General features: G+C 43.7%; 2 protein-coding genes across 4 annotated transcripts in view; one reads left to right on the top strand and one right to left on the bottom strand.

The window, feature by feature from the left end:
- The window catches only part of hip1 (huntingtin interacting protein 1), a 49,504-nt gene extending 39,015 nt beyond the window's left edge, over window positions 1–10,489 (bottom strand). The window contains exon 1 of one of the 3 annotated variants that reach the window (XM_005933145.3): window positions 10,109–10,489. In XM_005933145.3, coding sequence (XP_005933207.1) covers window positions 10,109–10,225 — 117 coding nt within the window. In that variant the 5' untranslated portion in view covers window positions 10,226–10,489. Of the gene's footprint in view, window positions 1–1,908; window positions 8,635–10,108 lie in introns of those variants that run through there. The other 2 variants (XM_005933146.3, XM_014337070.2) reach the window with 2 other exon arrangements.
- A 3,241-nt stretch (window positions 10,490–13,730) lies between these two features.
- bcl7bb (BAF chromatin remodeling complex subunit BCL7B b) lies at window positions 13,731–15,988 on the top strand. The gene is made up of 6 exons (XM_005933149.3): window positions 13,731–13,920; window positions 14,422–14,497; window positions 14,590–14,677; window positions 14,985–15,143; window positions 15,238–15,341; window positions 15,452–15,988. Exons 1-6 carry the CDS (start codon window positions 13,808–13,810, stop codon window positions 15,521–15,523), a joined length of 612 nt encoding a protein of 203 aa, XP_005933211.1. The 5' UTR covers window positions 13,731–13,807; the 3' UTR covers window positions 15,524–15,988.
- The last annotated feature ends 683 nt before the right edge of the window (window positions 15,989–16,671 follow it).

Below are 16,671 nucleotides of genomic sequence, written 5' to 3'. Positions count from 1 at the left end.
ACTCACCGGAAATGGACAATAGAAGGTTGGGAAAATGTGGCTTGATCTGATGAGTCTCTATTGCTGCTGAGAGATTCTGACGATGGCGTAAACAACACAAAAGCATGGATCCATACTGCTTTGCATCAACTATTCCGGCTGCTGCTGGTGGTCTAATGATTTGGAGGATATTTCCTGAGCACCATGTCACCAAGCTCAGATCATCTCAAACTGGTTTCTTGTACATGACAGAGAGTTCACTGTACTGACATGAACTCGACAACCACCAGGTCTCAATCGAACAGTGCACCCTTGGGATGTGGTGGAACAAGAGATTCATATCATGAATGTACAGCCTACAAAGCCACAACAACTGAAGGAATGTTTCCTGCACCTTGTTTAATCTATATCATGACGAATTAAGACAGTCCTGAAGGTAAAAAACAAATAAATAAAAGAGTCCGGTGAGTGTATATTTACATAAAGAAACTGTAGGTCTATAACCATTCATCCATTCTTTGCCGCTTATCCTTTTCAGGGTCGCGGAAGGGCTGGAGGGCTGTCATCATCTCTAAACAACACACCCTGCATACCTTCAGCCACATTCCTCAGTGTTTCATCTCTGCTGTGCATCACCAGATTACCTGTGGTGGAGCGGTGATGCACAGTCTGCAATACCCACTGGACAGTGGCAGAAACAACATGTAGAAAAGCTTTGATTGGAATACTTTACACTTTCCCACTTTTTCTTGAGGTTCAGCTAAAATAACCTGTTAATTGCAACTGGAAGGTGATGCCCTAGGAGGCTTTCCATCACTACACCTACCTACACCATGTCTACACGTGACTGACTTCACGTGGGCGGCTGAGGTTTTTTCTTTCCTCACAGCTGAGAGACTGATTTTCCTGTTCCAGCTATGGACAGCCTGTCAGGATCCGGTGCATCGTTGCAGAATTTACACTCGCTGTGCTTTTCCTCCACAAAGATTTGAGTCTCCAACCTGGTTGGGGATTACTAGAGAGTAGGCTTTCTCATCAAACCACACACACACACACACACACACTTACACTTCTGTACAAAAGGCTAAAAGTGCAACCCCTTCATCCACTGTGAAAGGCTTCTTGTGCACCTGCTTCAGCAGTCCAAGCTGCACCTCTTTTGCCTCATCCCCATCGCTCTGAGTCAAAGGAAAATGAACAGGCAAATGTGGAATAAACTCCACATCGATCGCCAGTTTGGAAACATCACTGCTTGTGAAGAAGTTGTACTTTAAATTCACCCTTAGAGCCCCCAGTCTCTTGAATCTGTGTTATAGAGCTTTAACTATACACTCAGACTGGCCTTGAGGTTTGTCAATAAGATCCTGTAATTGACATTCATGGCGCATTTAAACCATGCTTGCAGAACTTTTTCCTCTAACCTGCAGCATAAACAGAGCTCTGGTCAACACAGGAAACATTTCCAGGTCTCAGAAGAACACTATATTAAAGCCAAATGTGTGAATGGCTTCATTTACTTGCACTAGAAATGTAAAGCCTCCAGAGAGTAGGCTGCATTAACACAATCGTGTGCTTTCTGACTCTTGGTTTCATCATTTCCCCGACTAAATGCAGCTGTTCTTTCACTACAGCAGCTCGCAAAACCCTGGAATAAACCCACGGGAGACCTCCGAGCTTTCACAACAAAACCCAAACTTCCCACGGACGCATTTAGCTGCCATGTAAACAGCAGACAGAGCAAGTCCCTGCTTGCACCGAGCCCAACTTGCATGTATTCACCCTGCTGAGTGTAGTGTGTGCGCTCAGGACTTCTTGGACACCACCCCCACCTCCACAAAAACATGCAAACCCTGTCGCTTTCTCCTTTTTTCTCTTAATATCCGTCCTTAGCTCACATAAAGACAACCCGATCGGCTCTTCGGGACTTACGATTTTGCTCAGATCCATGATCGTCCTTCCAAGACGGCGAGCGGGGGATCCTCGGAGCTGCTGGCTCTCTCCTAACGCGCAGTAACGGGAAAGCGACTGAGCCTACAAATGCATTTGGGAGGAGAAGAAGGGGGGAGGAGGTGGCGAGGGCCGTTAGCTCAACATGTGTCCCGATTTGGTATTAAAATGCTGCTCTATTCTTCCTTTGCTTCCTTCCGCGTCCAGTCTGCTTTTCTCCGCGAGCTCTGCGCGATCTCTTATCGGCGAGGACTTTCAGCATCCGACCCGGCGAGGAGCTCAAGCTGTGTGGGAGGAAAAACCCAGAGGACTACCGCTAACGATAGGCGCTCATTTCACTTTAAAAGGGGCAAAAGAAAAGACAATCACCCCACTCGCATGAATCAGCCCTCGTAGGGGCAAACACTGAGGCAGGAGGCTACCTTTATTTTGCAAATAGCCCGCTCTCCTGTTAGACAATAGTAGCATGGAGCCTGCAGAGTGGGATGGCTCAAACACGGTGGGTTTCAAACTGGGGTCCGGGGAACCGCCGGGGGTCCTAACAGGGAGAGAAACAAAACGGGGTGGGGGGTGGTTGGGGTTTGCAACTTCCACTGCTGCTCCATTCACTAGTAGGAGTAACAGATGATCACCTGATCTAAACTGCAGCAGGAGCCAAAAGACCATCTACCCCTCCCCTATCTCCAAAAAAATAAAGAAATTAAAAAAAATTAAATCATCTTCCTCACCGTGAAAATCAGAAAAAGCAGGAAAGAGAAGAAGATGTGGGAACAACAACAGACACTTAGATCAAATGTAGCCAAAAGAACAAAAAGGCTGTGGTACAAAGAAAACTCAACAACTCAACTATACTGACAGTATACAGTAGAGCCCCTATATTTCCATACTTTATATGCACACACTGCCTTAAAGCCTTATCCTGACTGACTACAGTGATGGTGAAGCCTGGAAAAAAGCAACTTTCAAAAGGTGAAAAGTGGGGGAAAGGAGCCCAGCGTCCACCAGGAGATCAATCCTGGGCAACTGATGCCCCCATCTGGTGCCTCTGAGAGTCTTCAGTTATTCTGTGTTTGTGTCAGCCTGCAGGATTTGAGCTTCACAACAGCTTAAAGTTTCAGGCCTTTTTGACGCAGGAAATTCTGGGTCTATAGTCTATAACAGACCCTCCATAAAGATACCATTTTAACATGACATAGCAGGTAAAATGCAGGTGTTACTAATCCCGTAAACTAAGCCTCTGTACTGAAATACAAGCTTCATTAATTCGATCAGCAAGTCCTAGATGCTTTTCTTCATACCTTTGTTGTAACGAGTGGTTATGAGAGTTACTGTTGCCATCCTATCAGCTCAAAGCAGTGTGGTCATTCTCCTCTCACCTCCAACATCAACAAGTCAATTTTTACCCAGAGAACTGACAAGCCCAGCCCGTCTGGCACCAACAACTATGCCACATTCAAAATCACTTAAATCACCGGGATGATGCTCGGTTTGCATTTCAGCAGGTCGTCTCGACCACGTCTGCATGCCTAAATGCATTGTGTTGCTGCCACGTGATTGGCTCATTATACAGTTTCATTAACGTGCTGTTGCACAGGTGCGCCTAATAAAGTGGCCAGTGAGCGTATATAAACAGCATATTTACTGACTTCAATTCACATTTTAGGGACCAAGTGTGGACTCAGCCGTACACACAGAAGTGTCATCCTGATGCCAATAACTAGACTGTATAAAGTCGCCAGTGTGTGCGAATCTGTGCAAATCTGCGCAAAACATCCAGGCAGAGTGACAAAGACTCATCCTCAATGAAAAAGAGACAGTACAACCGCCAACATCAACGAGGCAGTCTGGGATTACACAACAGAAGACTCGGAGACAGCCAGTGAGCCCACAGGATCCATTTTTAAAATCCAGGCCAGGCTTTCAATCACAGCTGACCAACCAGGGCCAGGCCAGCCACAATAATCAATATGTTACTCATTAGACTATCGGGTGTGCGCATTAAACCTCCAGGCTGCCCAGCAGTCAGTCTAAAAACAATGCAGGCTATTTTCCACAGAGTCTCCTCACTTCCTGGTACGGCGTGGGCCCATCGCTGAGCATTTCTCACATACAGCAGTCCCTCTCTGTCTCTGTCTTCATTTTGACTCAGCAACACTCATCTCTGTTTTTGTCTAACCAGCTTTAAAAGGACACATCTCCGAGTTTCAGTCATTGTTTTAATTTAGCCGTATGAAGCATGTAAAAGTGCTCAAGGTGTTTCAGCAGCTAAATCAGATGTGGGCTAGGATTGCTGAGTAAGTGCAGTTCAATACGGGCTGGCTGGGTTGTGCTGTCAGCATACATCATGTGCCATCTTTTTTCCTGTTCCAGTAAACCTCTCACAGTCCACTTGAACCGTGATGTCATACTGCACCTTCCTGACTAAAGGTTAAGGACCAAGAAGAGCAATGGCTCACCTAACCTGCTGATTATTTGTGTTAAACTTCCTACTCAGCAGCCATATGACATATTAGAAAACGTGTGTCATATCTCTTTAAGCAGGTGTGGCTTGGAAAAGGTCGTTGTACCATGTCAAAACACAGTCAGGGGTTAAAGTCCTCCAAATGTCTCTTGTTTGAACTCAAGTGTTATGACACGACACTTTTCCTGGAATATCTTTGTTTCTCGCAGTGGAAAAAAAAAAGACATTAAAACACAGGAGTTTGTGGTGTGTTATCATGTGAATACGCTAACATAAGGTGTTACTGACGCGGCAGGATGATTTTTAAAAACAGACTGGAGCCACTTCTTCATCATGTCTATATGTTGTACATCAGTAACCTGGGAGACTGAAGCAGATGTTAGCAAATCGAATCAGAGGAGTTTACCACGGAGCGAGATTATTGGGTTAGCGAGCTACGTTGAGCTTAAACACAGAGTTTTCAGTTTCGCCGTGGCAACACATGCTTGACCCCGGTGAGGAGCAGGTGGAGGAAATGATTCCTTCATTTACAGCTCGGTTTTAAGAGCTGGAACGCATTTTATACGTGCAACTTGTTAAGCTCAGCAAACTGTGCACCACATCGTCACCGGAGCGTGCATGCATTCAGCCGGTGATACAGAAAGTGCATAAATGTTTTTATACTGCCAGGTCTCTGCTATACACCTGTTCAATCAATACATTTTATTTGACTCTGATCTGCCGAGAAATCAAAGAGATTTCCACGGCTCCTTTATTTTGCTTCGGGGCAGTAACCTTTCATGTTTCAAAGCACAGAGCTTCGATGAGCAGCCACCACACTAGAAATAAACATCAGCACCGAGAGCGCACTTAGCAATAAAATAAATACATTAACTCGAGTTTAAATGCTTATTTTTAGCGCTCTGAGTGTTAAATCCTGAGATTATTACCCCCCCTCGTATTATTGGAAACTGTGTGACATTTGACTGCTATAGTTATAGTATAGTTGATGTTCTTTAAAGATTTTATCTCCATCATCATCTGATAACGTGTCTGACTGGAGCAGGCAGCGCTCACAGGGACTCTTTCGTGTAGAGGAAGAGTCATATGATGCGTGAAATGCCCCTTGTTATGTGAGCGCTCACCGAGAATGACGCAGAAAGTCGGGCTTAACAGAGAAAGTTGATAAACACTGTCATCTTCCACCCGGGGTTTTAGGTTGGGTCAAGCCAGCTAATGCCGAGAAAGCCCAGCTTTGATGAGCTTACTTCAAACTAGCAGGGAATTTTCAGCCCCAGACATTTATGTGTAGAGGAGACCTTTGTTATTGTGTCAGCAGTAAAAAAAAAAAGCTTTCATTTTCATGCTGACATTTGGTATTCGTGTTGGCATGGTGACCATCAGGGCAGGACCTCTGGACTTATTATTGTTATCCTGAAAGAATTATGATAATATTGTATTATTTGAAATGAAGAAAATCTGACAATGACATAGCTTGTCACATGGAGTAAATGGAGTTGTACTCTTATAGTGCTTTTCTGCTCTGTTTGAGCACTCAAAGCGCTTTCTTACTACAAGCCTCATTCACCCACTCATACAACCATTCTTTTTCCTATTGCTAAGTGCTTTTAAGCTAACTCTGATGAATGCATCAGGTTCAGTATCTTGGCCAAGGATCCTTCGACGTGCAGACTAAGACTAGAAGAGCCAGGGATCGAACCTCCTGATTGGCAGACCTCCTTGCTCTACCTCCCACGCTGCAGCCGACGAATAAAATACAGACGGCTGAAGCAGCCCAATTCCCCTACCGCGCTCTTCCACCGGTGACGTAGCTTCCAGTCTGACTTTTGACCTCTGCTGCGACTGAAACAAACAAGCACCCCGTCTCCACCTTGCACCTTTCACTGTACCGTGCTCGTAAAACTCAGCAGGGAACTCCAAAACAACCTGTAATTCAGAGTCATTGTTATTGCCACTAGAAACTCCGCAGTGCACTTTGTTCCACTTACTAACCCGTCACTCACGTCCCGCTCCATTATTCCACGCAGCCAGCGCAATGAGGCTACAAACCACCACCCGCCGTTTCTGCTCCCTCAGCGCCTTTAATGGTCTCGCTTTCGTGCTCGTCTGCGTGTATCCCGCATGCATGCGGATATCCCTCGACAACTTCCTGCGCATTCTGAATCGCAGGATGTCAAAGAAGATGACGAGGACTCGAGACAATGAGCGGCGGAGGGGAGCAGAAGGAGGCAAAGACAAAAGATGAGGGAGAAAGAGAGGCAGGAAGACGGCGTGATTAGAAAAAACCCGCCTGTCTACAAAGACCCCTGCTGATTCCTGCTTGTGCCCAAAGGCCGTGATCTTGCTCCTTGCCTGAATTCCAAAGCTGCCGTGACACCAAACGGAATTAAAAGATCGCGCAGGCCTGGGGGACGGGCCTTCTGCACTAAGAGCAGGTTATTTACTTCCTACGAATCAGCCCAAGGATTAATCAGACTCTAGTTAAACATCCAGCTTCTACTACTCCTCCAAAACACCAGGAACAGGACTGCAAACTCAACCAAAACAGCCTTAATGCTGGCAGTTCAGTTTGATAGAAAATAAAGAGAACATTAACAGTCAAACAGTCAAAGCACTTTTATATCCAGATACAGGAGTGCCCTCAGTATGGACAATTAAAGGGGAAGGATGAGGCAGACAGACAGTCTGATTTTAAGGCCTTCATTATGTAACATGCGTACAATGTGGTGTCACTCTGTGGCTCACTCTGCATATCCCAACCGAGGAGCTGGTGCCCCAGAAATGTTCCTCAAGTACTAATTATGGTTCCTATTGGTCCATAGATTACTACCTACGCCAGCTTTCAAATCAAAAACCTCTCCTGTCCTCTGGGAGCTCAGGGACCGGGAGCTGGCATCTTGGACATTTCGGAGCCTGAAGATAAAAGATGATAAAAACTCCCGCTGGTGTTCATTGTGTTATTTACTCCTTTGTTTTCACTACAGCTTTGAGGCTACGATTCAACCCAAACCAAAACACAGAATGACGTTTCAGACGAACTCCCCCGGAGATTTAATCCGCCTAAACTCTAAATGAAAGACTCGGTTGCTGTTATGAGACTAAACATGTCATTAAAAGTGCTGAGTGCTATCAGGTTGCCCTGGTTCGTGCTTTTTATAACCCCGAGTGGACATGACAGAGGGGATTTTGCACACAACAGAAAGGATCGGGCAGGAAGTTCTCAGGATGAGCGTGGTTAGAAAACCACAGAAGACATTTGGGTAAAAAAAAGAAAAACAAACAGCTTTTAATTTACGCCTTGAACTTGTCTCAACTAACAGCAGATGATTCTGGAGTCATTTTTAAGTTGTTGTTGTTTAACTCAGTGGGTCTAAGCCAGGGTGGGCAGAGTAGGCGGGGTACTTCTCCAGTACAAAGGGGTTATATGGTTGGATAAACTCAACTAATCGAGGGAATAAAAAAACCCCCAAAAGTTATCATTTAATTAAAGAGCTGAGTGGACAAAAGGTTGAAAGTCAGTTAAAAGTAATGTGTAAGATATATAAAATGGACAGTTTTTGTCTTGTATACTGTATTTCCATGTATGTTTGCAGGTGTTTTAGTAAATCCCTGCACCTATTTCAAATTTTCCTGGCAAAACATAAACAAACACCGAGAGCTCTGCACACTGCTCTATATTACGGATGTTGAAATCGGTCTTCAAGGGAAAAAATAGCATGTCAGCTGAACTAAGTGCATGAAAGGCTAAAACAGTATGTCGTGAGGGTAAATCAGATAAAGAAGCGTTGGGAATAATCTGGGAATGCCTGGATTCATTCATCTGCAAAAAAGCATTGAGGCTATGATTAGGGGTTATTATACAGAGTCATTTTTGACACTAAATAGTCCAAACAAACTTGAACATATCACTGATAACCAGCAAAACAAGACATTTAACAGAAATAATAAGATTCTGTTCCAAACAGTAGAAACAAATAACATAAAAAAAAGTTTTACATCTAAGGTGAGCTTGTTAATATGAACGGACGGATGAAAAAAAAGGGGAAAAAAGGAAAAAGCTGGTGAAAGAAACAAATATCTAAAAGCAGGCAGGCTGTTGGGATTTCTATAGAGGTGAAAGCCAGCCACCCAGCAGATTTAGGCAGCTTTAGAGCACAACAGATCAGATGAGATTATCTCTCGTTGATCCCTGTAAAGCAGACAGCACATTCATTGATTCCTGCACCTCCTGCCGCAGCTCTGGATCCTCAGTCAGAACCCCCCCCCCAACAAAAACCCCCAAAACAAAACAAAAACAACAACCACGAGGAACAAAAAGCAAACATAAGCATTTCCTCTGATACGGGTGACAAATCCCAATGAGTATTATCTTAAAAATTACACCTTTAGGAGGCGGAAACTGACTCCATTAGTACGAAAACAGTAGTATGATCTGCCGACAACACATCAAACTTGGGCTTGTTAAAGCTTGCCTGAATATTTTCACCCTCCTTTAATGGGAGATACACTAGAGCAAGACAAAAACACCTTTCTGCTCAGACACATTTACTTCCCCCTCCAGTTTCCTCAGAAGCTGGAGCAACTATGTGCCTGCATTACGTTGCCATGCTGGCACCTTCCGCAGGGTGTGATCTCAGGAGCCTGACAGTGACCCAGTGACCAGGATTGGCTCGAGATGCACAAAGCTACGCATGCGTCTTTCCCCAACTTTAATCCATACTGCTGCTGCGACGGGCTGGCGGAGAGGGGGCCAGACTGGATGAGACCATCTAGAGGCAGCGAGGCCAAATACCTACTGTGCACATTTAGGCTGTGTGGACTGCACTGTCCGATTTTAGCAGCAGGAGTGGATTGGGAAAAGCATGTTGCAGCACTACCACGCTGCCTTGATTCATCTGACCTACTTTCCCCCACCGCTTTCCCTCCTCTGCGCCTGGTCCGGGGCAAGGGGAGGGGAGACCACCAAGCAGGAAGCAGCAGGCTCCACAGCACATACATACATACATACATACATATATATATATGAGTAAAGATACACAACATTCATTATTCATCAGCAGCCATGAAAACTAAACACAAGGAAGGAAGACAGGCAGTTACCTTGGTTTTACAATTTCACCCATTTTCATCGTCATTTTTTATTAGTCCTTTATTTATCCAGGTAAAAAATCTCATTGAGATTAAAAATCTCATTTCCAAGAGAGACCTGGCATCATCCCTGGTCCTGCCTTAAATGAAGGGCTTCGGAGGCACTTTACATACATGATACAGCTCCACTGAGCCCCCCTCCTGTGTGCTTTTTTATGCAATAGTTATCTGAATTCAAAAGGCCACTGACCCACATCTCCACAGCTCTTTTGTTGTACAGTGGGCTCGTTTTGTGTCTGCTGATCTCAGACAGACGTGTGGGAAGGTGACAACAATGTGGATCCAAAAAAAAAAAAAAAAAAAAAGCAAAGCAAACACGGGATAGGCCTGATCGACTCAGCTGTCACACGGTGACTCGTTTAAAATGAAGGAAAAATTTGGCTCCCGTGTCATTTCCTTCTCTCGCGTCAGACGGAGAGAAATAGTGACACAGTGCTGTGCATAGTTTAAGTTGACATGACTTTTTAAAAACCTCCCACCAGCGCCATAAAGAGGCTCTCAGCCCGGGACCTCCATCCCACACTCTCGGCAGAATAACGTTATTATATGACTGTAACCTCCTGTGCTCCGTACCTGCACTCTTTCAAAGTTTTCCCTCTCCAGCTCCAGGCTGTTGGTTCCTCCGGTCCGTCGGATCACTTTGGGGATAGCGTTGGGGACTTGCTGCATGGAGCTTTTTACTCGATCCATTGTCGTCTGAGGCAGATGAAGAACAAACAGCAGCGGGGGGGAACAGAAAGAGAGGCTTTTAGCTTATAACCGTTCTCTAGGCTACAGTGAAGTAGACTCCGAACTGCGCTAACTATGGCGGGCAGCCGTCCATGCTGCGCTGCTGGACTCGTCGCCCCGTTCACAGAAGCATTTGGCCTCTGCGTCCACCACCAACACCACCCCAGTCAATGACAGGAGCAGCCTGAGCGGCACCAACGTAAAGCTCGCGCACGAGCTCACCGCGAAGGGCTCACTTCCGCTTTCACTTTTTCAAACTAAAGTTCCCAAATTCCGACAGTTAGCGAGGGCGTAAATCTCACATGTGGAGAGCGGAGATAGACTCAGCTGTTACTTATATTTTAACTTACAGCTTATATTGTGAATATACACTCACTGGCCACTTTATTAGGTACACCTTGCTTTATTTCTTGTTTGCAAAGATTCAACAAGGTGCATGAAACATCCCTTAGAGATTTTCCTCCATTCTAACATGACAGCATCACGCAGCAGATCAGTGATGAGAATGTCCTTGTGCACCACATCCCAAAGGTGTTCTATTAGATTGAGATGTGGTGACTGTGGAGGCAATTTGAATACAGCGAATTCATTCAAGAAACCAGTTTGAGATGATTTAAGCTTTGTGAAGTTGTGCTCAGTTGGGACTAAGGGGTCAGAAATGTGCCAAGATAATATCCCCCACATCATTACACCACCAGCAGTCTGATCAGTTAATACAAGGCCGGATGGATCCATGCTTTCATGTTGTTTATGCTGAACTCTGATCCAACAACTCATCACACGAGGCAACATTTCTCTCTGGTGAGTCTGAGTCACAGTTTCCTCTTTTTTGTGACATCCAGTGTGGTCTTCTTCTGTACCTGAATGTTGTGCATTCAGACACGCTCTTCTGCATGGTACCTTGGTTGTAAACAAGTGTTGTTACTTTTGCCTTCCTATTAGCTGGAAACAGTGTTGCAATCCTCCTCTGAGCTCTCTTTTTCATACCATTCTCTGTGAACTCTAGAGATGGTCGTGTAAGAAAATCCCAATAGCTCAACATCTCGTTAAATTCTCAGACCAACAACAACATCATATTCAAAGTCACTTAAATCAGCATTCTTCTTCCCTCTGATGGTCAGTTTGAACATCAGCAGACCATCTTGATCAAGTCTACATGCGTAAGTGCGCTGAGATGCTGCCATGCAATTGGCTGATTAAGCAAATGTTACAAGCAGCTGAACAGGTGTACCCAATGAAATGGCCAAAGATCAAAATATTTTAGTTTTACTTTTAAAAGCAGATATTTCTTCAACCAGTTACTTGTCATGTTTTTGCTTTAAAAAAAATTAAATATGAACCAAAGTTAAATATTATATTTTGCATTTTAAGCCAGGAGTACGTGCCCCCTCTGGATGGCAACAATTCTGAGCAAACTGATGGACGTCCATGTGTGGAATTGTGTGTAAATAAAAGCACAAAATTCACCTGACTCATAGTGTTTGTCATCAACGGTGATGTGCAAACCTCACAATCTCTGAAAAATGAAAAGCCTTTAATCACAAAGTCATGGCAGGAAGTTGCTGCCATTGTAGGTACCATGACAACTTTCAGCTGCATGCTGGGCTGTTATTTGGATATTTTCTCTAGTAACGGCCTTGGGACTCCTCCCTGTGTTGTCAGCCACTGGCTGAAGCTCTAGCAGTCCCCGCCCACGCCATCAGTTGACATTTTTCTTTTTCTGTGGCCTTCCCCACATTCAGCTGTCTTATCGTGTCCTGTCAAACAGATATAGAAACACTAAAAGAAAATATTCAATGTGATGATTCTGGAAACATACACCACAGAAATGTTTAGTCTGAGACTAAGATACAGATTTTTCATCGCTGAGATTATTTTTTCTAGGCAGCATCCAGTTTATTGTAACTCTCTCAGTCACTGATCTGATGTTAACTGAAAAAAAGGCTTTAATCTATTTATGTTCATTCTTACTAAAAAGATGATAGTGTTAACAGACTTGCATAAATAAATAAAATATTCACATTACTTGACAATATTGTCACAATGTTTCTAGTTTCATTCTTGGCAGAGTGAAAACAAGTTGCTTAAAGAAAAGCTGGCCCTGCTTCTGCTCCTTTACTATCTGCAGATGACAAGCAAAGCAAACAAAGGATAATTTCCTGTCAGTGATTCCTTCCTATCTCAGCAATAAATCAACACACTGACAACCTTTGCTCTGTGTCCCCCGAGAGCCGGGAGGAGCAGGTCTGCTAATGCCTGACTCAAAGCTGCCCTCTATTGATTACATGTGGGAACAAGTACATACAAAAATCAATACAAAAGCAAAGAAAAGAGCTTTATGCACTATAAACGTAATTATTTACTGCAGTGGATCCAAGATGTTCTGAGAGGATTTTATTTGCTTTGTTTTTAATTTGTATTGTTAACACAGTTTGTACAAATCTAATGAGCTTAAAAGTCAATATGTGAACTTTAAACTCTCTTAGACAAGCTTTCTTATAATTTCTCTAAGTGGTTTTCCGGAATAGTTCTCCAGGCTTCTTGAAGGACTTTCAAAGCTCTTATTTGGATGTTGGCTGACTTTTGTTCCATCCTCTCTAACAATGATCCCACACTCTTTCAGTAACGTTGAGATCCGGGCTCTGGGGAGGCCAATCCATGACTCGTAGCATTCCGCGGTGTGATTTTCTATACAGGCATGCTTTTTCTTTGTTGGCTGTGTGTTTGTGCTCATTGTCATGCTGAAATAGGTAGCCTTTGCCAATCAGATGTTTTCCAGGTGCTACATATGGTGGATCAAAATCAGACAATGGTTTTGATACTTCTCCCTGTTTCCCCTCATAGCAACCACCCTTCCACTGAGACCATGTCTGATGAGGCTCCAGCGAACATTAGATCCTAGGTGGTGGCTTCCACTTCTCCAGTTTCCTCCATTTTTTTTAAGTACACAGTTTGGACCTAATAGCTGATTCCCAACGAGCTTGAAAGATCTTCGGAAAGCTTGGAGAGCTATTCCTAAAGACCACTGGTAAAAACTGACAAGAAAGTCTGGCTGCTTGGAAGCAAAATATAAAGAAATAAGGGGTGGTTCAAGACTTTTGCACAGCAGTGTAGTTTTGAGTAGAGCAGCTAACAACTCGCTTTAAAGGTGACAGGGGCTCTGCACAGGGGGACAACCCCACAACATGTTGGGTTTATTTTTCATTTTTTTTAGGAGAATGCCTTTTTTAATGTGAAAAAAAAATCCCCACGTCTCACTTTACAGCCTTCAAAGCTGTCATTAAGTACAGCATTTGAATAAACTGTACATTAAATAGAAACCCCCACTATAGTCAGAAGGGATGGATAATGGACAAAAAAGACGAATAAAATCAAACGTGCCCAGCCTGTCTTTACAGCACATTATATATATAGTGTGAACATAAGGTGTCAGAATGAAGCTGACAAAAAAGGGAGAAAAAAATGTGACGAATGAATCTCGCGAGATTACCAGTGTAACGGAGGACTGGGGCTTGGTCTTGAAGTTTTCAGATGCATCTGTAGATGAATCATAACAGCATCAAGATGTCGGGACGATCGGGCCGCGCTGAGACGCGAAGTCGGGCTAAAGACGACATCAAAAAGGTGCTAGCGGCCATCGAGAAAGTGCGCAAATGGTACGTAAGCGATCCGCGGGGGGACAATATGGAGGGAAAGGTATTAGTAGACCGAAGCCCGATATCTGCTGCGTCGCACAACAAACTTCAGTCGGAAAAGTTAGATGATTGACGGAGACGCCGACCAACCCGTGCCCCAGTTTGACAGAGGGGGCGGGGCTAGCTGAGTTTTTCCGCCGAGAGCTGTCAATATGGCTTCAGCCTGACATGCGGAGCGCGGCTAATTCCGGCTCGCTGTCCCGTTAGTCTAATTACAGTGTAATTCATAAACACCCGCGGACGTTTCCCCGGGGGTTTTAACCCTCTCCTGCACTGTGAGCGATGCCTGTTAGTGGGCACATTGTGATATTTGTGCAGCTGTCCATTGTGTGCTGTTGGAGAGAGAAAACGTGAGCGTGTATGCTGCATGTCATGTTAGAGACTGAGGCTGTAGACCAGGTGAAAGCGGAAGGTGTTTGCTGAGCTCCTGTCTCAATGTAATCAAACTAATCACATCCCCAGGGAGAAGAAATGGGTGACAGTTGGTGACACGTCTTTACGTATATTCAAGTGGGTGCCAGTGACGGAAACAAAGCAGGTGTGGGCCTTTTGTCATGTGTAGCTTATTTTTTTAATAACCTTATTTTGCTCACATTTCTTGAAACTGACAAATTGCACTTCCATTGTCAGATATATCGCACCAAATCCACCGGTGGAGAAGTTAGAGGCTTGAAAGATGTGGTCCTGGAAAACACCAACTCTCTACTGGATTTTACTGGTATGTTTGAAGGCTTTTAAAAATAATTTTTAAAAGGTTTGCTGACTTGTTTTGTACTTAATGCTGTCTAAATTAAAACAACAATCTAAAAGAAATTAGTAACAGTACTGTTCTGAGGGTGGTCATACCAAATATTCAGTTGCAGTTTCATGTATGTTTGCACGTCACTGTAATTCACTGGACCTATTGCTCATTTCATGAAGAAATGAGAGGTTGCTCGAGACTAATGCACAGTAATATATATTTCAAAAATGCTGTAAGAGCTGTAACCTCATGTTCCGTGCCTTTCCCTTCCTCTCTGCGCCAGATGAAAACAGCAACCAGAGCTTCCTGTCGGACGTTTACCAGCCTAAAATGGATAACAGCAGCAGCACCTCCAGCTCGCAGCAGGTCAGCCCTCCTCATGCCTCCAGCCTGCGAGCTGAAGACTCCCAGCCTCCAATGCTCGGCCAGGAGAGCGTGGATGGTATGTGGATAACATGCACTGCATCACATTTGTTGTGACGGTGCGAAAGCTTTGATAATCAGTATATAATCTCGCTGCCTCCTTGATGATGCAGAGCCAGTTCACTCAGGACAGGAGGGCACAGATGAGCCACCCACTCTCATCAAGGAGGACCTTCTATCATCAGGAACTGTCAGACGGAGCACCCCAGACACCCAGGTTCACTGCGTTAAAAATGAGCTCAAAGAAGACCAAAAAGCATGTTCCTTTGTTAAATCATTCCTAAAATTATTGCAGTCTAATTAAATGTGTTTCTTTTCATTGAACAGGAGGAACTGGATGAATCAGGAGCACCTCCCTTAAAGAAGATTTGCACAGGAGAGAACGCTGTTCTGAGATAGCTTATTTATGATCGTTGTGTCAAAATACACACAAAACACGTCCTCAGTTGTTGTGAGATTAGCAAAGCTTTGACAATTATTCTGGATCTCTTCATATATTTACGCAAATATTGCTTATTTTAAATTCAGCTTTTAAGAAAATGTGTATTAACTGCAAAATCTTCTATTTTCCCCCTACTTTAATTGATATTTGAAGTCATGCTGTGTTTTGTTTTTCATCTTGAAAAGGACGGGGGGAGCTTTTTGAACTGTATTTCGCAGGCTTTGTGTATTTTCATGCAGTTGCCGTAACTGTCTGATTTTCCTGGTAGCCGCAGCTGAAATTATGCATGTTTCCATATGCTGTTGCTTTATTCTGAAGGTTTATTGGCGATTTTGAAAAGGTGTTATTTGTGAAGCTTTATGCAAATTGCTGTTTTTAGATGTCCCATTGTGTATTAAATACAGTGCCCTCCTTTAAAAAAAGAAGCTTCTTTTGGCTTATCACATGCAAGAATATGATTTTTATTTATATATATATATATATATATATATATATATATATATATATATATATATATAATATTTGCCCATGTTTATAACTGAACACATTTTGTAAATCATAATAAATGCGACTGTTCATTTTAACTCACTGAAGTATGGTTTGGAGACGGTGGCTCTAACAAAATACATTTTAACAAAAGGTGGCAGAGCAGAAGATGCTCAGATTGTCGCTGGGGGTGAACAGCGTGGACAGGCTGAGCATTTAGAAAGTTAGAAAGTCAAAGCTGAGACAGTTTGGAAATGCAGAGAAGACAGTAAATAAACTGAATAATGTATGTTTAACATGGAGCAGCCAGGCAGGAGGAAAAGAGGAAGAGCACAGAGTAAGTTTTGTGTAATTAAGGAGGGCATACAGAGGGGCTGGCTTCACAGAGCAGTATGCTAGAAATCGGGGGAGATGGTTAACTGTGGCGACCCTTAAAGGAAGCAGCTGAAGACGAAGAAGATCCTGCTAAGTTAGGATTTATTCACCATGAGGATTCCCAGTAGTGGGTAACCTATTGTTTAATCAGCATATTCAAAATGGAGTCCAGACAATGGTTTTAAAAATTAATTCGATAACTGAACAAGACAGCTCCTCGTTAGATATCGACAAAACCCATGTT

Source organism: Haplochromis burtoni, unplaced genomic scaffold (assembly GCF_018398535.1).
Source record: "Haplochromis burtoni strain Fernald_Lab_line unplaced genomic scaffold, NCSU_Asbu1 Contig_160, whole genome shotgun sequence".
In the NCBI taxonomy this organism is placed as follows: domain Eukaryota; kingdom Metazoa; phylum Chordata; class Actinopteri; order Cichliformes; family Cichlidae; genus Haplochromis; species Haplochromis burtoni.
The sequence above is the reverse complement of the archived record's forward strand: the minus strand, read 5'-3'. Positions and strand labels throughout refer to the sequence as shown.